The 22,829-nt window shown below is 39.5% G+C and overlaps 1 protein-coding gene across 1 annotated transcript in view; it reads left to right on the top strand.

The window, feature by feature from the left end:
* The first annotated feature begins 707 nt into the window (after positions 1–707).
* Positions 708–22,829, top strand: part of kdm6a (lysine (K)-specific demethylase 6A) — a 49,422-nt gene continuing 27,300 nt past the window's right edge. The window contains exons 1-5 of the mRNA XM_042001025.1: positions 708–1,216; positions 1,360–1,423; positions 5,045–5,153; positions 6,352–6,401; positions 11,381–11,439. Coding sequence (XP_041856959.1) covers positions 1,047–1,216; positions 1,360–1,423; positions 5,045–5,153; positions 6,352–6,401; positions 11,381–11,439 — 452 coding nt within the window. The 5' untranslated portion in view covers positions 708–1,046. The remainder of the gene's footprint in view (positions 1,217–1,359; positions 1,424–5,044; positions 5,154–6,351; positions 6,402–11,380; positions 11,440–22,829) is intronic.

The following is a 22,829-nucleotide window of genomic DNA, read 5'->3' as shown; positions in this document are numbered from 1 at the left end:
AGTTAAATACACATTAAATGAAAGATAATAATAATAAAAAAAACAAAAGAAATAAAATTTCAAACTTATAATGGAAAAAAAAATATTTTAAAACATTTTCTACACATATATTCATTAACTTATTGTAATAATATTTTATAATAAATAATAATTACTTAATTGTTTTGCTTAACTGAAACTTTATTTTATTATTATTATTATTAAAATTACTATATTAATATTTTAATATATTAATAAAATTATTTAATTTAAATTTAAAAGGACAACGCGAATAGGCAATGCAAATAAACAAATGTGCAGCAATATGGAAAAATTAATGGTCTTTTGTGTTGGAGCAGTTTTCATTTTTATATTATTTGTTAATAGGTTCTGTTTTAATATTTATGCCCATCATACTTTGTGTACTTACCCAGTGTTTTGAAATTTAAATTACTCATAAATGTAAGTAATATATTTCTATTTAACAAAACGTTCATGTGCAACGTTGCAACAAATATCCTTGACTAGAGTGACATGTCTTGTAACCAATAGATTTCCGAAAAATGCGGTTACGTAATCATAATACAATATAAAGAACCAATTGTAAGATAGAAGGCGGTGCTTGAAAGCATAGCTAATGTGTATGTGAGCGTGTTCGTCCGCGTGTTCGTAACAAATCAACTGGAAGCAGTCATGTGACTGCAAAAAGCGATTGATTGGTCAGACTGAGCAGAGGGCGTGCCGACGGTGGCGGCGTGCGTTTGCCTGTGACACAATTACAACAACTTTGAGCCGCTGGTTGGGGAAGTTTGCTATATAATCAAATATCAATCTCTCCTACAACCCAACATTATATCAACTTCATGCATAAATTGGGACTGGAATACAAGCTGTGTTTTGATGTACAATGAGGAATGTGAAGGGGAACTTGAAAGGATAATTTCCTTGAGGATTTGGAAAGAATTACGCTACGCCCCGTTTTAATCCTGGATAGGTGTGCAACGGGTTCGTCCTTTCTGCTTTCTGCCGGAGTTGCTCGGTTCCGCTGATATTCCCGTTCCTTATCCATGAAATCGTGCGGAGTGTCGCTCACCGCCGCTGCCTCTGCTGCTGCCCGGAGTCTCGGCGTTGCTGGTAATGACGAGGAGAAAATGGCGTCGGGAAAAGCGACTGAAATCGAAGAGGACTTTCCGAAGCTAACAGCGCAAGAGAAAGAGAGCTTGGTCGGAATTGACAGGTTAGATTGTATATAGTATGAACGGTCTTAGCCGCTCCCAGTCTGCAATTAAATATTTTCTTTAGCGCAGTTTCAAACAACTAAAATTATTGCCCCTCAAGTAATACGGAACCGCCTGTGCGTTGTCTGTCCTTTACTTGCAGTTCACTGTTTGGATTTCATGGGCTTCAAGAAGATGGCGCCAGAACGAAGGCCTTGCTGTTAAAGGTATGCCACTGAACATGAGCACAACCGCCTGTGCCCGTTATCTCCTCTGATGAGTACATATCCCACCTGAAATAAGTGGTACAGACCTCCCAACGCCACTCTTATGTTTGACTAGCCTAGCCTCAATTTAACCCAAGTTTGAAGCTGTGCCAGCGGTTGACTGTAAAGCCCCCTCTTTACTAATGGAATATTGCACACAAACGGCAAATATAAACTGCAAAGCACACAATAAAATAACTAAATATTTGGTTATTATTAAATCCGATTTAAGTAGCAGACAACGCTGTGCTACAGGGAAATTGCATGCATCTCCGCCCTGCTAGAGGTGTCATTGGCTGTTCAAAGACTGTGCTGCGTGATAGCATTTTATCGATAGTTTAAACGTACTTGCTACGGCAATCATGACCCTGTCCAACATTAAAATATGAAAATAAAAAATCTATAATATTATTATGTTACTTTTCTATGTACATCAGGCTAGGTAGTCAAGCACCCGTAGCAAACTGTGGGCTATTTTGCTACCTAATTTATATAGTTATAAAGCAAAATTGTGTCAGCATACTACACGACAAGGTAAACAATCCCCTAGTTGATGTTTTTGAGGAAAACGGTATAAATGAGTAGAAATATTCGGTATACTAAACAACCCGTCCCATCCCCAAAAACGGCAGCCAGAGTTTGTGTTGTGCGTCAGCTCGCGCAGGTAGCATGTAGCGGCTAACAGTCCAGCGGTTTACACCTTTCTGCACTCTCACCTATTCACATTTACACCCCTCCTAGGCGACGTTATCGACGAAAAACAAACACTTGGTTTGAATTTAAGCTTGTGAAATAATGGCTGCTTGGCTTGGTCCAAGATGGCGGGGATGGGGAAAAAATACACAGAAAAAGGTTTGCTAGCTAACTAGCGGCAGTGGCTAGGCTAACCTCTGCTCGCATGAAAGATAATCACGATGAAGGCGTATAGTGTTTATAACAAAGATGACTGATTGCAGCGAAAGCCAGATGCACCCACTAAAGTGGACGTGCAGTGGTTAATATCCAGATTAAAAACTATCCAACTGCATTTCAGGTTACAGCCATTAGGCTACCTGTGCTTGACGTGTTTCTTCAACATGTGGCTTCTGGTTTTCTTGCTGTGGAGAAAGCTGGGAACATTGTTTTGTTAGGGTGTTCTCTCACATTAGGCCTAACTACAGACATGTACTACTATTCTATTTGTCGTCCTCTTTTCTCTGCTAGTACCTGGACATCCACATAAGCATACTTAATAAAAAAAAGAAAGAAAACTTGGGATATGCTTGAGGGATATTTCTTCATAACATCTCATTGATCAAACTGCATAATACAGAACCATTTTATAAATCTGTTTAGTGTTTTAAATATTAACATAACCCACTTGCACATTTGTTTTTGGAACATACTGCTATAAATATGGGAGAAGTTTGAGTATTGAACTGGCATCAATCCCTGTTTAAAACGAATGTTAGAGGGCTGGTCTCTTTAGCAAGCATGAGGCATAAATTTACAAGTGGAAGAACAATGTCCTAATTTTGAAATCTTACGTGGAGACGCTAGTTCAGACAGACATAAAACTTTTATGAATGACTTTAAAAGATCCCAGCACGGCCTGTCACAGTTAGTATATAATAATATGATGTGTGAGGTGACTTCAGTTATTTTAAATATGACATTTGTTACGATTCAACTGTACAAATTAAAACAATGTACAAATATTTAGAATTGAGTTATAAAAGATACAGGGCTGTACTATACATGACAAATATATCGTTATCACAGTATCAGCATGCACAGTATCCATATAGCCAAGACATTTTTTATTTTAAGTATTAAGGAAGGTTACATTCCACTGATTATTCTACAACTATATGGCATGCACACGTGCAGAGGTGGAAATTATCATTTGTTTTTTTAGATTAGCATAGTAATATTAAAGTGTTTGTTTATATCTCACAAATCAAATTATAACAGTAGTCAATAATTACATTCCATATGGCATGTTTTTGTAATATGATGTCCTAAAAATCGATAAGAAATGCAAATAATAATAAAAAAAAAAATATATATATATATATATATATATATATATATATATATATATATATATATATATAACAGACATTAAGACTGTGTCTAAACATAAAGGAGGTTTCAATAGGAGTTGAATTTTTTGCATGTGTATTGTTGCCCTGGAGTGGCTTTCTCCTTTCCTGATGGAATTAATAATTTTTTTAAATCATGTTTTGATGCTCAATTAAAGTACATTGAAAGCAAAAGATCAAGACAGATTTTTGCCAACTTGGGTTTAGTTGCAAAAGTAAAAAGCAAAGTTGCTGTTGCTGCAGTTCAGTATGAATCCAAGTAACAATTGAGAACCTCATAACATTTACCCTTTTACATCAAAATGACCATATTTGAGGTGAAATTTATGGATGCAAAATCTATTTTGGAGCTGATGGTGTGCTTGGCTCAAACAAAGTCACTCAGTATTGTGGATGCTCTCATTTTTATGATTGTTTTTGGTGTTAATAGTCCTGTTTGTTGACATCGCTGCTAAACAAAACCAGAGCCAATAAACCTGCAGCCACTGCAAGGTCGTTTGATGCAAGACTTCATGCCGATTGTACCGTTTCCCCTGGAAGCTACCAGACATGAGTAGATAAGATGCATGTTTTAAATTTTACGTTCCATATATGCAGCAAAACAGATGGTCAAAGATGCCAGTGGCACTAACGTAAATCCACTAGGTACAATGCATAAAAAAACAACAAAAAGACAAACTTTCAGTTGTGGTTATTTTCTTGACAGCCATTCACTAAGCTTCCATGATGGCTTCAGCTCTAATCAATAGTTGGTTGTGATAATTTGAACCAGACTCAGTCTGATGAAAAATGTTTATTATTTGGGGTATTATATCTGTGCTAGATGTCTGTGTGTGGTGTTCAGAGAGTTAAGATTTTGCTTTCAAGTTCCTTAACGTTGCCTGCTGCTACCAGCTAGATTGCATTTGCATTGCATGTGTGTGACGGGGAGCTTTGTTTTCTCTTGTTTTTCGGGGATTATATTAATGACACAAAATGTTTTAAATGGAACAGGGAAACAGAGGGGGTCTGGTTTGATTTCAGGCACTCTTTTAAGCTTTTCATGTTATAAATTTGTAGTTTGCATCTGTTTTAATAACTAGAGCTTAACCAGACTGACATACCTTGTCAAATAATTAAATTATAGTTTATTTTTTCTAAGTTTCAGTTTGTATGTATGTAACCCTAATGTTTGTCTTATGTTTCACCTTGACATTTACACACATACACAGACACACCGTCTTACACACCAGCTTCTGCTTGGTGGCCTGTCAAGGCTAATTTGTTTAGCCGTTGATTTTGAAGGTCCATATTTGGGCGTTCAGCTGGTGCTATGCAAAGTGGCTTCAAATGGATCAACAGAGCTCTGTTCACACGGGGACAAGTTGCAATGATCATTTGTATGTTATTTTAGCAACTTTCTGATCATTCGTCATGTGCATATGATGCGCCAAACACTTGGCTCAATATTCATCTTTGCACTTGTTTAACTTTTCATTGCTGTTTGTCTTTTGCTCAGGCTGTTAGCTGCTACGATGCCCTCATCCTGAAAGCAGAGGGGAAAGTGGATGCTGACATTTTCTGCCAGCTCGGCCACTTCAACCTCCTGTTGGAGGACTACACAAAAGGTAAGTTTCAGTGTGTGAACAGTCCTGTCTGTTTTTCTTCAGCATCTTCAGATCAACTTACAATTGTTTTCATTTGCAGTGATTTGATTAGCACTTATAAAATGACTACAACTGCTGACTTGTTCTTTAACCCAGTGGTTTCCAAACTTTTTGTGCCATGGCCCCTGAGGTGACATTAGTTGTTGTTTGCGACCCTCCCCGCAACAAATGACTGGTTAATTGTGTGATACATCAAATGGGTCAAACTGTCAGAATCTTTATAATTAAGGAAGATAAAGTGGTTTATGGTGGACTTTGTTTATCTCGCCGAGATAATGCCAAATTCAGATTTTTAATACTGCGAGAGCAATAACTTTGTAGTTTATGCATTAATTTGTTAAGAAATTAACACATTAATTTCACATTTGCATCAGCATGTCAGTTTTGACAGCCATAATAAAAATCCCAAATCTGTCTGATAAATGTAGGCTATATTTTTGTTACACTGAACTGGCGACCTGCTGAAATTATCTTGGGATTCCTGTGGGGGTCGGGACCCCCAGTTTGGGTTAGGTTGCTTGAACCTTGTGAGTAACTTAAATATGAAATTCTGCCAGAACCCTTTTGCCTTGTCTCTTTCAGTAAATGTAAGAAAACGTCCTATTTGTAAATAATTTTGCAGCTTTTATTAGGCATAATGTTTGTCGTTATTATATTATATAAATATGGTAAAAATACCCACACAAACACAAAACCCTCCCAAATTCTCAGAAACAATCCTAATACTATTATTAACAAGACCAAAATGTAGTTTACATACTGCTAATGTACTGCTTATAACTGAAAGACTTTTAATTCTCACTCTGTTGACACCACACCCTCACACAATCATTTGAGCACCATAAATGGAAAACTGCACATTTTAGCTTCCAAAATCCGTTGGAATTACGTCGATAGCGAAAATGGTGGAGGATTTATGGTCATTTGAATTGTGCACATCAGTTTCTGTCACTGGCAACAGGATCAGACTTAAAGGGTTAATTTGATAAGACAGTTTGTGCTTTCCTTGAAAATATTCCTACTTAGAAGTATGCAAGTGTAGCTGAACTGAATCTCCTAAAACATTTTACATTGTCACTGTTTTCTCATTGTTCCCTCTTACTGTGTCTCATTCTCTCTCTTTTTATTTATTCTTTTTATTTATTTTTTTCCATCTCAGCATTATCTGCATACCAGAGGTACTTCAGTTTACAGTCGGACTACTGGAAGGTGAGTTTATATGAAACAAAACGTGCGACACACACAACATTAAAGCTTTTTTTGTGCAGGTGTTTTATTGGGATTGACTGAAATGTTGCCCAGCTTTTTGCATATTAGTTTCATTTGATTTAATGAACTCTGAAATTATTGGCACCCACTTGTGCACAGACTCTGCAGCTAGCAGAAAGGAAATGTTCCAAGCTTCTGTTCTCCCATTTCCAAAATGGGATAACTGGAACAGAATTTACAAGTTTATGTTGACCTTGTTGATGTGCTTCCTCTTTGGGCTCCTTCTTCTTTTTCTTTTTTTCTTTTGTAATTGTGCACCAACACTGTTAAAGTTCCAGTGTCTTAACATTTAGAGTGATTTGTTAGTAGAAATGTAATATGTTATTTATAACCAGATGACATCAGTGTAGATTTGTGAGAAAATTAAACTTGTTAGAATGAGCTGTTTACACTCAAAGGTGCCACCGTGTTGCATTGATACACTGCTGCGGTAGCTCCGAAAGGACAAACCAAACACTTGCTCTACAGCAAGTCCTCAAGCTTCTTTTACTCATGTCAGTTTGTGGGTCATTATTTATACATTACATTATTTACACATGGGTTATTATAGGGCTGGGCAATTAATTGAATTTTAATCGCGATTACGATCTGGGTTTTCAACAATCATAAAAATGGAAGAATCCGATTATTTTTGTCCTTCGCAGTTTCCTCCTTTAGCACCGCAGCCTCACAGCAAGAAGGTCGCCGGTTCGAATCTCGGCTGGGGGGAGGTTCGAACCTTGAGGGTGGTGGCCTTTCTGTGTGGAGTTTGCATGTTCTCCCCGTGTATGCGTGGGTTCTCTCCGGGTTCTCCGGCTTCCTCCCACCGTCCAAAGACATGCATGTTAGGTTAATTGGACACTCTAAATTCTCCGTAGGAGTGAGTGTGTGTGTGAATGGTTGTTTGTCTCTATCTGTGTTGGCCCTGCGACAGACTGGTGACCTGTCCAGGGTGTACCCTGCCTCTCACCTGTTAAAAATGCTGGGATAGGCTCCAGCTCACCCGCGACCCGAAATGGAATAAGCGGTCAAGATAATGGATGGATGGCAGTTTCCTCTTGTGCTGTTTTCAGTTGTAAATCGAGCGCTGCAGACACTGCAGCGCTCTGCTGCAGCCTCCTCCCACAGCCCCGTCTGCTTTAGTTTTATTCAGTGCCAGTTGCAAACACCTCACCAGTTATGGGCTGGACACACGGGAGGCGAAGTCGCTCCTTCTCCATTCATTTTCTATCAAACCTGCGTGATGAGGCAGAAATCGCTGCCCTCCTCCAGCCAAGCGGCAGGTGACATTCCCGCAAGTGAAATGTTGCGCTCGTTCACGGGGGCTTGTGACCCGACACAAGAAAATAGAAAAATGTTCAATTTTTGTGAGTCTAAATAGTCGACTAAATAATCCAGAGACACAGAGAGATAAACGTTATAAACAAACAGAACTTTTTCTCAGTTAACACAGTGAACAGCTCGGGATCACTGCCATCTTGTCTCCATGTTAGTGGAGTATCTCTCCCTGCCCTGGATGATGAGGGTGTTGTGACGAACGTCGCTACAGTACGATGTTTCGCCACCGCTGCGGACCTGTGGTCAAGTCGCACCATAAAGCCGTATATTAATGTTGGGCTACATTTTTTTGACGCGGTTTTCAACTTAAAAACGAAATGTCTCCAGACTAATGTTTTTCCAGATCACACCAGGCAGAACATAGCTGCTGGTCTGAGACAAACACGGGACCTGGTGGAAAGAAACTAGTCTGTATTACCACAGACAAACATCAAATGTCACACTGACCCCCCCCCCCAAAACACACACACACACCCCACCCCCAACCCCGCGTGCCCTCTCTCTTCCTCTAATTGTGTTAAATAATCGCGATCTCAATTTCAATCAAAATAATCGTGATTATAATTTTTCCTATCATCGAGCAGCCCTAGGTTATTATTATATACATTATTTGTACTCATTTAGTTGCAGTTTGCAATTTGGGCCACTAGATGTCACTATAATCAACACCTTTGGCACGTAAATGCTAAAAAGAATCATAATTATGTTAATGATGGGGATTACGGCAGCATATTAAGACTAGAGTAAAAGAATTCAACAGAATTTTTTATTCCATTTTAAATTCGGGTTAAATTAAAAGTGTAAATGTGCCAGAGTTTCATCTGTAGTCCCCTGTTTGGAGTGTAAAATACAAGATGTAACACAAACACAAAAATGACTCACACAGTAATAAAGCATATGAACAAAGAGTGTGTCACATGTAAACATGTGTATATATATAAACATACCCCGCCCATGACAAGTTGTATAACAAGAATAAAATGCTCAACAAAAAAGGAAGGCAGATACATACAGCACACAGATACCAATGTACATGTATTAAATCTACCAATACAAATAGAAACAAGCCTGCTGTAATGTATGATGTAAAAGTTACTTTAAACAATGTACAAGTAACAATATTTGGCTAAAATTAGAAAAAATAAGGTAATTCTTATCTACAATTATTAAATATCCAGAAACAAATGGAAACAAATATGGGATTTAAGAGGTAAGAAGAACAAAGTTTAAGAATAAAGCTTTTTAATTGGAAGAAATGAACAAATACCTTGACCTAGACATTTCTAGGTAACAAATGACACTGAGGGCATCAGAAAAATGAATGAAAAAGCAGAAAGGCTCAGAACGTTTTTGCTGCCTGCATGCTTTAGTCAGGTGCCACTTTTTTACCCAAACCAGAAACTTTCAGGACTTCCAGTTGTGGGAATGTGTGTGTGATGAGGCATGTCTGGATAAAGTCTGGGCCTGGTTCTCCAGTGTCTGCAGGTTTTGTGGTGTCTCTTAAGCACTGCCTGTTTTGCTTTTCTAGCCAACAGTGTTGGCGCACGAGTAGAAAAACTGTAGAGAGCCTAATTAGAGAACTCACTTGACAGACACACAAGGTCATCATAAACTTGTAAACTTTAGGTTGGCTGTGGCTCAGAAGTAAATCCAGTTAAACACTAATGAAAACATTTTGGTTTGATGCCCATCCTGTTTCTGAATGTGTGTGACAGAATGAGCTTCATGTAAAAAGGTTTGGTTTGGCCCTATGAATGTGCTTTTAACTGGACCAGAAAAGCTTTTTCTTTTTTCATAGCTTATCTGCATGTAAATGCAACTAAAACGAGATTGTTAAAATATATGAAATATTTTGATACAGCCTGTATGGAAAAAAAAGTTTTTAAAGCCAGACTAAACGGAGATCAGGTCAGTCGTACATGTATACGTTCAGCTGCATCAAAATGGGCCAGGGTGTATTGTGCAAGCTCCATGTCTTTTTTGCCTTTTTTTTTTTTTTATTTTATTTTTTTTATTTTTTAAGCTTTTTGCAAATTCAAGTGCAGTGTGATGCAGCCAAATTTCATTTAAGCTTATTCACATATTCCATTTATTTTGTAAGGTAACTAAAGGCATCAGCAGTTCTTGTTGTAAAGCCACCTGTTGACAGTTCATGTCAACTCGCAGCTTTATAAAGAATTTCCAGACTGCTGCTCTGTTCTAATAACATCCTGACTTTTATAACTGCGGCATAATCTGACAAAATTACAAAACTAAATCTGAACTAGTGCTGGGCAGTATGACCAAAATGATTTAACGCAGTAACTATAAAAATGATACCAATGTGATGGTATTTGTTTTCGTGTGTGACTGGATATATCTGCTCAAGCTCCCTTGCAACCTGCATAAGAATAAGCAGCTGCAGATGATGGATGGATGGACAGGCTGGGTGTTAATTACATTTTCTACTACCTGAAAGAAGTACTGCAGTAGTTTGGTTAAGAATACCCTAATGCAAGATAATTGTATATTGTTAAAAAAAAAAATCTAAACATTTTTTAATGACCACCAAAGTATGAAAACATAGGTTTGCATGACCCCATAAACAGTTTTCAGGGGGGTGGTACTGATGAAATGACAGCACTTCTAGTAAACACGTCTACAAGTGACATCTGATTCAAGTGTCCTCCATCTTTTTCAGTTTTACCTGAGGATTAGGACGGTACTGATCTCAGTTTGAGACATTCTTGGTACTAGAAAGTGTGTTTGCAGCCGAGGTGGTGCAGCAGATCGCTCATGTTAGACATGTCATTACTTTATATCAGCAAACAGTGGTTTGGTCCACGTTCACATTTTAAAACCAAAGTATCTCCAGACAACGGATATGGCTCCTGAATTTTCTGTGACATGTTGAACTTCATCTGTTACACCTTCACTTTCTGAACGTCCAATTTTACTGCTCAACATCTCCAGTAACACAACTGCTCTGCTGCATATTTAGTCTGAGGTGAAAAGGTGTCTGTATGTGTCTACCATTTCACTGCTTTTGTGAAGCTTTATGATGTGATGTATTTGCATTCTAGCCATTTTAAATGTAGTTATCATGTCCACAGGGTTAACCACCCAGCACCAGGATCTGAACAGGTTGTTTGTTGTAACTGGACAAGACATTAACTGTTCAGCACTGACGTTCTCTTCTATTATCTTCTTCGGTTCCTGCTAATAGCCTGGAGATAAATTGTGTAGTCATCTGTGATATGATGGCACCCAGTCTTTTCCTCCATATGGATGAACAGGCCCATTTGGTTTGATGTTTAACTGTTTGGAATGACCATTAAACAGAGTTGCTGAGAGCAGGATTATGATCAGATCTGACAGCTCTGGGCTCTTTTTCCTGATCTGGTGTAAGGCCTACCTTCTGCCAGATAAACGATCCATTTTCTATGAGCTATAATGTGTGACATAGATGCTGACTCGGCCTGCCATTTTAACAACTTCCTTTTGAAAGAAATTTTGTTTAATGTAAGAAAATGTTGCCATTTAGAAAACATTGAATAGAAAAATGCTTTGACACCATTAAAGTGCAGCTTTTAATGTTTTTTGTTGTTTCTCCCCCCCTCTAGAATGCTGCCTTTTTATATGGCCTTGGAATGGTTTACTTCCATTACAATGCATTTCAGTGGTAAGTGCTTTCTTTTCTTGTTTGTCTTCTGTAAGAAATACATTTTCTTTCTTGTGTCAAGTAGAATAACAACAGCCCAGTGCTGGTTCTGAGCAAATGCCCAGTTTTGACTGGCTTTGAACTGGTTTTTAACGAAGAGAACTGGTCCCAGACAGCCCAGATATGTTTGTATGTGGCGCCGTCCCTTTGTGCCGGTGACACTGCCACGGATGTGTATCTGTATCGAGAGTGACATGATTTATTGCTTTTATCATTATTTCTGTGGACTCTGCTACTTGTAACAAAGGTGTTTTCAACTAAACCACAGCTGTTTAACATTTACGCCCTGCTGTGTCTTTTGTGTGCGCAATGGTCTGTTTGTATCCCGCTCAGTCAGGAGTGGAGATGGCCTACCAGTATACACCTATACCGGGGACGAACTTTTAAATCTGCGGCTGCATGCAACGAGTAGAGTAACGCTGTAGAGGGGGATTTGAAGTGAAAAACCGTCACCAGGGGTACAAACCTGTGCTTCCGTCTGTGATCATGGGAAATGTGTGTTCACTTTATAAAAAAGTAGACGAACTGACTGCATGTGTTCACTACAATCGTATGTACTGACAGAGCAGCCTAATGTGTTCCACGGAATCTTGGCTGATGGAGAAGATACCGGAGTCCCACCTGAATGTAGATAGATTTACGCCTCGCAGGGTGGACCGGGACCTCAAAATCACATCTTGATGTCACCTCAAAAGTGATATCTAAAAAGCAAGGTTGGGAGAGTGTGTGTCTACGTGAACTGGGGCCATCCAAATCATGTTACGGTAAAAGAGAGTGCATGTGACGAGGACATTGACCTGCTGGTGGTAAGCTGCCCACCCTACTACCTTGCCAGGGAGATCTCGCATGTTGTTACTGTAATGTATATGCGACCATCCGCTAATGGACAGCGTGCCACAGAGACGATGTCTAAGGTGACGCATAAGTTACAGAGCTCCTCCCCTGATGCATTCTTTGTTTACGGGAAATTTTAATCACTGCGCTCGCTCTGCTATGCTACCGTCCTTGTTACTGAAGTTCAAGTGTATACCTGTTGTACAGAAGCAGCCAGTTATATATGACTGTACGCGTGTGGTCGAAGGGGGCGTGTGAGATGCTTAAAGGGTGCTTTAAATGCACGGACTGGTCTGTTTTTACAGAGGGCTGTGGCTGTAACGATGCTGATGACATTGCTGACAAGTGACTTGTTTCTGTTGATTCAGTGCTGCCTTGTAAATGGGTGAAAGTTTTTGCAAACAATAAACCTTTCGTGACCAAGGAGGTTAAAGCTGTAATCAATAGAAAAGTTTGCATTTTACAGTGGGGACCCGGTACAAATTAAGGCTGCACAAAAAGAGCTGAAGTCATTAATCAGACAGAATATAAAAGGCAGTATAAAGAGAAAGTTGAAAGTTCCACTGAATTGTACCCCAAAAGCTCTGTTTCCACCAATGGGTGTGGGATGGGTCAGGATGTATATTTTTGTGTTTCCAAATATCCACCCCGACCCCTCCTACTTTGTTGGGACCCCTCCGTTGGTGTACCAATCTAACCGATCCGAGCCAAAAGGGTGGTGTTTCCCCAGATTCACAGCCAGAAATTCTGTGATGGAAAAAAAAAAAACACTCAGGATAGAAAAAATGTTTTTAAATGTCCCGATGAAACTGTGGAGTCACTCTAAATATTCTTAAAGTTCAGATCTCAGATAATGTGTTGATGTTAATAAAACCTACAAAGAATATTGAGTCCATTTAAAGCCATAATTCAACTCAGAAATTCCTACAATGACGTAGATTCAACTTGTTCAGTGGTGCACGTTGCCGCGACGACCATGAGGCTATTGGTGTAACACTGGAGGAAGAGAAATACTCCATCTGCTCCTCACTGGAGCAAGATGCTTCCATCTCCACCTGCCTGAGAGAATCTAGAAAACTCTCATATTTAGTCTGTTTTTTAGCTGGTTGACATGTTTTCCGCCGCATGCACAATGTCCTCTGGTGGAAACTTGTATGCGCATGTGTCTGTGTGATCAGGTGCAGCAATGACATGCCATCATGTAAATCAGATAAATCAGACTGTTTGCTATTTTAATAAAAGGATGAAGTGTAAACCTGTTCTAGAGGAAATGTAATTTTAAACGACCATGTCAGATTTTTTTCAAAGTACATACGTGTGTGGTGACATCACTTCCTGTTGTTAGCATTAGCTGCTTCTTTCAGAGCTCGCAGCCTTAGCTGCTAATGTGAGCTGTAATACGCTGCAAAATACTTAAGAGGTGAATATAATCCACACTGGTGAATGAAAACATCTGAATGTGACATCATCTCTGCAAGAGAATCTGATGTTGGACGGAAGACAGAAAACCAGTGGTTTGTGTGTAAATATGTTTAGATCTTACCAAGCCTTGGTAAGTCACACAAGAGTAGGGTCACGTTACCAGCAAAAAGGACGTATAAAAAAAAAAAATTTATCTCTAGTTTTATGAATTGATATTGGATTTATTTAATTTGAATGAATTCAAATCGATACATCTTTTTTTTTTTTTTTTTTAACCTAGCCCTATTTCTTCTTTTTTTTTTTTTTTTTTTTTTTTTTTTACCCTGTCCTAACATACAGAACGGTGGTCTGTGTGCCATATTTTGCTTGACAGATTTGCTCTACCAAGGGAAACATGTTATATACATGGCTGCCCTTGATATTTTTATTGTAATCTAATTTTCTTTAGTCTTATATGTCAGTGCCGAACCTGACAGGGAGATAGAGGAAGACAGAGAGGAAAAAAAAGGGAGAAAAGGACAGGATTAAAATGTGGAAATAACAGTTGTCTATGCTGCCCAGAACATATCACAAAAAAAAAAAACAACAATATAAACTACCACAGTACTACATGATACCAAAAGAAAAATAGGATGATGATGATATAAAAAATTACAATAGTCATCAAACGTACCTGCAGACAAACGTACCAACACACAAACATCAGCTACATCTAATGAGAAGCGGGTGGAGAGACGAGCACGTTTGTGAGCATGCACGTGTTAACATGCATGTGTGGCCATGCAACAAGGAGGAAATGTGTACCCACAAGGGGGCCACGATCACGCCGCACCCCGAAGCATCAGCGGGGGACGGGGGGAGCCCGAGGCCCCAAAGGCCAAGCAGGTCCACAGAGTACCAAGCCCAGGACAGCCAAAGCAGACAGAGCAGTGGCCCACCCGGATGGCGAGCAGGCCCACCCATTCCCCCCAGCAGAGCCCCACCCAGGAACCCGACGGGGCCCGACCGCCCCAGGCAAAACCACCGTGGGCCACGCCAACCCAACACCAAGGCTAGGCACCCCAGGGACAAGAACATGTCCGCAGGTCCTGCCCACCCCCAACCCTCCCCAAAAAAAAAAAAAAACCCTCTTTACCCCAACCCTTACCCATTCATCCCCCACCCCTCCCCACCCCCTCCCACCGCCACCAGGGGCAGCCCAGGGAGTCTAGGGCCTGGTGGGCCCCAGACCCGACCCTCTCCACATACACACACCCACACAACCTAGCCCTATTTCAAGTTTCAAGTTAATTGTTTTTTTTTTTGTTTGTTTCTAAGGTCGTCTGACATTTATTGAATCCAGTTGCTAATACTTTGTTTGCTCCCAGCTTTCGCTCCTCAATTAATACATTTTTATTTATTTAATTTTGCACCTACCCTGCCAGGTTTAAAAAGACATCTTGTGACCATGAGTTAGTTTTGGACTGAGTCTGTTTAGCTTCCTCCTACATGCTACGCTGGCCACGTTTTTTAATTCAGTATTAATATTCAGAATAGTTCAGAATGAAAGTGTTCTCCTTTGCGTTAACATGGAAATAGCAATTCCGAACACGTTCAATAGGCTTAGTTCAATTTTGCTTTAGATCTGGGGGAGGGACATGACGTATTTACATCTACTGGAAGGAAACAAACTCCAGTTTCTGCTTCTTTTCGTTTCGGCCACAACATGGAAGTCCAGATAATAAGAACCATTTTCGCTCTTGATTTTGATTCTAGTTTTGAAACAGCAGCTCGACACTGGCATACTACTTCACGTTCATCAGAAGGAGAAGGGAGATGGAGTACCACACCGTTATAGCAACCGGCCAAAGGAACGAGCATGTGCAGAATGAAGGGAATTAATTTAAAGTGGAATGTATATACACATCATCCAGGAATTATTCAATTCAGATTTAAGTTTAATTCAAAATGGCCAGTTTTATTCTGAATTGGGTCTTTACAAGGTCATTTTTAAGAGGATTTAATTTTTATTCTGAATTAAAGGGGAATTAAAGCTGTCATGTAAACGCGGCCACTGTGTAGTCCCGATGGCTTCCAAGGTGTTTCTTTTGTGAATTGCTCCCTGTGCCCTATCTGCTTCATTCTGTTGTAATCCTGCCATACTCATACCCAGACTGACACTGTTTTCTGATAGATACTAGTCATTCAAAACATTAAAACAACATTTATGAGACAGTTTTGACCTATAAAAGCACAGACACCAAATCTCTGAGGGTGTCCTGTGTTGTCTGGCATTGGGGCACACTCACTTTGGTCCTTTTGGCCCTCATGGATTGGTTTCAGATCAGCATAACGACCAGGTGTATGGGAAACTTGAGTCCATTGGTGCGTCCCAGTTGTCTTCGGAACTCGGAAATCCAAGGACTTTTTGTCAGAAATTATGAAGTGAGCTAGTTTTTCCAAATAGCGAACTCATAAGTTTCTGAGGGCCCCGAGCTTTAAGATTTAAAGATGGCTGCGCTCAGTATCATTAGTAGTATTTTGCTGTCTTTATTAAAATCATCTAATGTATATTGTGTCCATTACGTTTCTAGTGTAAACAGAAGTGATGTGTTGTTGTTATTGATAATTATGTTATGGTGGGTTTGTTCGTGAAAAATCACGTCAATATCTTGTTTATTAATCATTATCACCAAAATTGGCTGCTGTTCTCGTGGTGGACATTTTTACAATGGGTTTGTGATTTTCTAGTTTTTGAACGCCATTTCTAGATGCTCACAAATTGGCTATTTTGGAGACATCCATTTTTTCTGAGTTGGTGCAGCTGGAGCACCAACTACCTGAGAATGATGTCACCACCTCTCGAACCCTCCGAATACCGAGACAACTGAAATGCACCACAAATCAACACCCAGGACTCTCTTCCTATGTTTTATGTAAACTTCCTGCCAGAATATTAAGAATTTCTCTGGAGCACGTCTTTGGTGGAAGGAAGTTTGTTTCAGTTTACACCAAAAGTTGTGTTTCAAGTTGTTTTTAATGCGGGTACATCTACTAAAAAGCTGTTTTTCCCCTCCACACTTTATTGGCTACAATTTATCAAAGTTGTCAAGTATACCATAACGTCCAAGGTTTCAAACCCGCAACTACAACACCAGCACCATGATTTTTGATGTGCACACGTCAGAGATAATTAGGCTTTATTACTTTTGACTGGAGCACTAAAGGCAGATGAGATGTTATGGTCAGTAAAAATGTGTTTCTGTAAAGAAAAAGTTAGCTGTGCTCATTTTCTGGCCCCAGTAGTAGTAGTAGTGCCCCCATATGTTGTGTTCCCATTGATGCTGAGCTGGGCCACGCCCTAATTACACCAACGGTTGCGGGGTGGGATGGGATGCATTTGTTGCGTTCCCACACGCAAAAACTGGGAAGGGTATCCTAATATCTGACCCAACCCATCTTACTTTTTTGGTATTCTTCTGTTGGTTTACCAATGTAATTGATCTGACCCAAAAAGGTGGAGATTGACACACAGCATTACGTTGATTGGCTGAAAAAAAATGTAATCCCATGCAACCTGGCAAGAAACAGCTCTTTGTTTAGATGGTGTAAAATGGTGTTACAAAGCACCGTTCTGTGGACGTCCAAAGAGGTCCAGACTTGCTTCCATGCCAGAGACGGCACTGTGCGTTTGCCTTGTTCCATCTCATTCTTGTAAATATGTCTCAGGAATGCCTGGAGGAAATTTTCATTACTCGTGGCCTAAAACTGAACTTGGACTCCACGATGTGATGAGAAATTTGGTGAAAAGTCAGGGTCACTGTGATCCCACAGAACACATTCTGGATATAACATAAGTATATGCTCATCATGAGAAAGTATGTACACAAGTATGCCGATTAAAAAACTGCTGCAAATGATCATGTTTTAATGTGATTTACCAGTGTTTTACCGCTGTATGTTACCCGCCTTCCCACAGTATTTTTCACTCCACATGATGAACAAATGCAGCTGTTCATCTTGGCTGAAAAACCAGCATCTAAAGAAATGTTGAAAAAGTTGAATAAGCTGTGTGAATTACCAGGAAAAAAAGCATATCTCAAACTTAGATCCAAAAAAAAGACAATCTTAGGGATTTAAAAGCTTTTTTTTTTCTTCCTCCACAAAGCTCTTTACAAAGCCTAAAAGAAAACAATACAATTTTTAAAATTTTTGATTTGTCTTTGTCTACACATTTTTGTAAATCTGTTTGTGTTATTACATAATGATTAGGCTTAGGGTATCATAGTGGCGTTAAAATGGACATAGGCTGTTAGACTGATAGAAGCACTACTGAACTTCGGCAGTTTTTCTTAAGCCTGGCACACTCATAACAATATTTGGACTGCATTTTCCTCCTTCCAACCTCCCGATCATCGTGAGATTTCCCTGTCTAATTATCATTTGGTCTGTGGTGTGTTATGAGCCGATTTGTCCCGATAATCTGCTCCGAAACGGGACGTAGCCGTCAATTTGGAACAGTGTACATGTTTAATATTTCAATGCCGATTTCTGAGGAACGCCAACAACACGTATATTCTGACTGCGTGGGTGGTGACGTGGTGCAGAATGTAGCCAATCAGAGAGCGAGCTGGCTGGGGAGCGAGGAAGTGTATAAAGTCCGTGTTCACACCGTCTCCAGTCTGTTATTTTTTTCAGTTCTGGCATTTTCTGTTAACAATAGTCCCAAGACCACCATCTTTCCCTTGTCCTATATATCCCTTTCCATGCTGTGTGTTGTGTTTTTCGATTGTTACTATGTTTCTTCTTCTTCGTTTTTTGCCGATTGTTGCTATGGTTCTTCTTCTACGTTTCAACGTTTGTCCAACTCGGAGGACTAGATTGTATTTGAGTTGCTAGACAGCAATCGTTGTGTGTGTTGTTCCATGAGCACATCACACACAGTACGATCATAACTGATTTTTTTTATCTTCACGTGTGAGGTCTCGACCAGATAAAAAATCTAAGAAGATTTAAAAAATCATTATGTGTGTACCAGACTTTAGTGAGGCTTCCCTCCAAAGACAGCTAATTTGGCATCCATCGTTATCCTGTTTCTTTTCTGAGCCCTCCCCAGCCAGTAAAAGTCATTCCTATGTTGACTCTTGTCTTATCGTTTGTTCTATCCCTTTCTCTTTAGCTTTTCCCTACTTCCTCCAATATTGTTTTCTTGGATTTCTTTGCTGAGTCGGCCCTGGTGCATGTTTAAAACAGCCAGTGTGTTAATATCCAGCTTCTGGAACGGCTGTAGCTCAGGTGGAAGAGCAGTTGTCCAGCTGGAAAATCGGTGAATCGAATTCAAGCTTCCCCTGACTCCATGCCAAAATATCCTTGGGCAAGACACTGAACCCCTTGTTGCCTTCCGATGTGTCTGTCTCAGTATGAATGTGTGTGTGAATTTGACATGTAGTGTAAAGCACTTTCAACATGAAAATAGCAAAAAAGCTATATCGGTAAAGTCCATTTACAAGGGCTGGGCATTAATCGATAAAATCGATAAATCGAATTTTCCATTTCTGGAGATTAATTTTTTTGAAAATCGGGATTTTTTTCCATAGTTAGTTAGCAGCAGACTTAGCCCTCCCTCCACACCAGAACGGTGTTTGACAGATTTTCAGTAAAGTGACCGTCACTCACGCCTGGGATTTAGCTGTGCTTATAACTGCAGTGAGAAATGCTGCTCTCTATGAGATGCAGAAATCAACTTAACCCACAAACACTAGTTAAGAGACAACCTTCATCAGGGGAATTATTTCTGCAGTTGATCCTGTATGATAAGGATCCAGATGGAAAGAGATCACGGATGCATTGTGTCGCATATTTCAATGTAAGATATGAAGTCGTTTATATGGTGGAAGAGCTATGACATTATATGCTTTATTTTTGCTAGCATTCATCTATATAAACAAATGAATTTTTTTTTAATAAGTTTATTTATGTTTTGTAAAAGAAAAGGAAAAAAATCGATTAAAATCGGAAATCGGATTTGGTTATAAAAAATCGGAGATTTTATTTTTAGGCCATATCGCCCAGCCCTACCATTTACCATTTCTGGCCCATGATGCGGTGCCTTAAAAAGAAACTTTGTTATAAAAGTTGTGACGGGCGTGATTCTGGGACCCCAGGAATGTACGCAATAAATGTCCCAGAGCCATCAAAATGAGTCTAAAAAACACATTTACATAGTAAGAAAATTGCATAGTGCCACTTTCAAATGTCATAACTGTAAAAATCTCAGTGAAATATATTGAAACAAATGGATTGATTATTGCTTTTGGTCTTGTCAGACATCTTGCATCTTGTAAATAATGTCAGGTATTCCTTAAATGAAAATCACAGAGAGGCAGTGCCGGCTTTTTGAATCCATGTGCGAACAGCGTGACAGGCCTGGAACTGTGTCAGTGAGGGGGGAGGGAGGAGGTCATGTCAGGCCCTCGAGGAGCGATTGCGTCAACTTGAGCCCAGAGGAATTCTGAGCTGCAAAATAGTGAATAGTGTTTCGCAGGGCTGAAGAGTTGCTCATTGACAGTTTTGAATCTGTTGATCGTTTGTTTTTTTAAAAACAATCTTTCCAGAATATAAATGATCATTTTATTGATAATTATTTCTTTGTATAATCTCCAGATGACTGTCTAAGTCAGAAATGATGCTCAACACATTTTAAATGTCACCCTCCTGCACATGTTTTCTGTCACAGCCTGCTCGGCTGAAGAGGTTCAATGGATTGTACCACTTAGGGAGGAGAGGAGGGATGCAGAGGGGAGGGAGGGATCAGATAAATGAGGAGGAGGGAGCAAGGGCAACGAGTTCAGTCCACTTTGTGTGTTTGTGTGTGTGTTGCAGACAATCGGCATCCAGCTCAGTGCTCTGCTGTTTCATCCAGGAGAAGAGCTTCATGCTGACATGCAGTTGCCATTGTTGTCATAGCTACACAGCAAGTGGCTTCATGTGGAAAGGAGTTTGTTTTTGTGTTTTAAATGGGCTCTTATCTCTTGGGATTGGTTGATACCAGTTGTAGGAGACGAACGGATGACGGTGTTCCAATGTGACAGCAGCCTTTCGGTGCTTTAGCTACTGCCTGCTAAATGCTACACCTGAGACTGCAGGGAAAACTTGTAAAAGACCCCTTAATTTTGTCTCTCTTCATCAGAAGAAGTTGTGTCTCGGTTGGTCTAAGCTAATCGGTGTGAAATCCTGGATAACTTTGCTCTTATTGTGCTTCATTTGGTGCTACCATTAAAATAATAAAGTTTAGCTTGTGTTTGTTTGCAACCTTTCAATGCCAGTTAAGTTGGTTTGATAGTCAGCATTAAGTGGCTGTGTGTAAAGAACTGACAGCTGGGACTCAGGAGGAATCTTCCAGTAAGCTTATGGTGTTAAACTGTGAACATGGACCTCAGGGATTGGTTGTTGAACTAACTGTCCTTTCAGACTTGGCGTGTCGCTTAACAGTCATGGTTTATATTTTATCATCTTACTTTGCTGAGACACTGATGTGATGTGTTGTAATGATGTTGTCTTGATTATAATAGACCCTATATCAACCATATTTTTAATACACATTAATTATTATAAAAACCAATATTGATAGTAGAAAGCTACTATTCATTTATTGAAATGTACAAAAATAAAGGGAAATTCATTGTATAAAGCAAACACAGGATTAGTATGAGCATGAAAGTCAATTTGTTCTGAGCAGCTTTATTGTTCAATACAGTCTGAACCCTCTTAGACAAGCTTTCTGGTTATTTCTTTAAGTAGTTTTCAGGAAGAGCTTTTATGTGGATGCTTCCGCCTTTTGTTCTGTTCCCTGTCCAGATGATCTCGCACTACTTCAGTAATGTTAAGGTCTGGTTTCCGGGGAGGATCCATCAGACCTGTTGCCACTGATTTTCAGTCCAGTTTTTGTGTCATGTGACACACCTCAGCCTTTCCTCCCTGTTGACCTTCCTTAAGAATGGCTTCTTGACAGCCACGTTTCCATAGAGACCATTTCTCATGAGGCTTTAGCCAACAGTAGATGGATCAACTTGTAGAAGAGAACAGTAGAAGGTCCAGGTGCATCCACCAGGTCATGTGTTAGGTCTTTGCTGGATTTTCTTTCTTTTTTTTTTTTTCTTTAGGAAAATGACTTTCAGATCCTGGTAATTTGCTGTCTGTTTTTTTTTTTTTTTTTACTTCTGACACTTCTTCTGTCCTCCACTTGTCCAGTTTCTGCACATCATGCTGAGATATGCCAAGTTTTCAGCGAACAGCTTTTTGGGACCTTGTTGCTTTTTTAAAATTTAATTATTTATTAAGATGCAACCAAACAAATTGTAACAAATTATGTGTCTTTGTGTCAGACTGCCCATAAAGAGCCTGCAGATCCAGTTTAAAATAGATTCTTTGCTAAGTTGTCTGTTATGTGTCAACACAGCACTGAGTATGTTGTGAATCGAAAGTTGGTTTAAATTGTTGTGTCACCTGATCCCCACCTGTTACGTCTTGTGCCAACTGATTGCTACGACTTGTTCTGTTTAATTCTTGATATACAGCTGCAGACCCTCATTGTTCGCTCATTCAAGCAGCTCCAGTATAGACTTTTTATTCTAAGTGTATATGCTGAATCCAAAAATGAGTGATCCTTGATAACTTGATAACACCATACTTTATTACATTTTTACCCCCCAAAAAAGAAAAAAAAGTCACTATTGTGTTTGTAAGAGACCTTTGTTTAGACCCAGAAATTATGATAAAGCCACTTCCTGTCAAAATTTCCATCAATCAGAGAGCTTAAATTGTCTGTAGTGTCCAATCAGGAGCAGCCAAAGATCAACCAGTGAGCAGAAAGTTCTTTGTGTGTCTGAAAAGAAGAAACATAATGCTCCTCTATGGCTGGAATAAAGCCAAGAAGACAGAAGATGGCAGGTGAATAGTAGCAGAAATAACTGGAAATGAGGAAAAAGTGGAAATATGGAAACAGTTTCTGTTGTGCGTTTGTTTCAAGGCCAATATTTTTTCTCCTGAAAGCCAAGACTTGAAAGAATGAGGTGCAGATGAGAAAAGGCTTGGTCACCATTGATCTGTGTTATTTA

Source organism: Melanotaenia boesemani, chromosome 12 (genome assembly GCF_017639745.1).
Source record: "Melanotaenia boesemani isolate fMelBoe1 chromosome 12, fMelBoe1.pri, whole genome shotgun sequence".
Classification (NCBI taxonomy): Eukaryota; Metazoa; Chordata; class Actinopteri; order Atheriniformes; family Melanotaeniidae; genus Melanotaenia; species Melanotaenia boesemani.
Note: the sequence above shows the minus strand (reverse complement) of the source record. Positions and strands in the feature narration are given on the sequence as shown.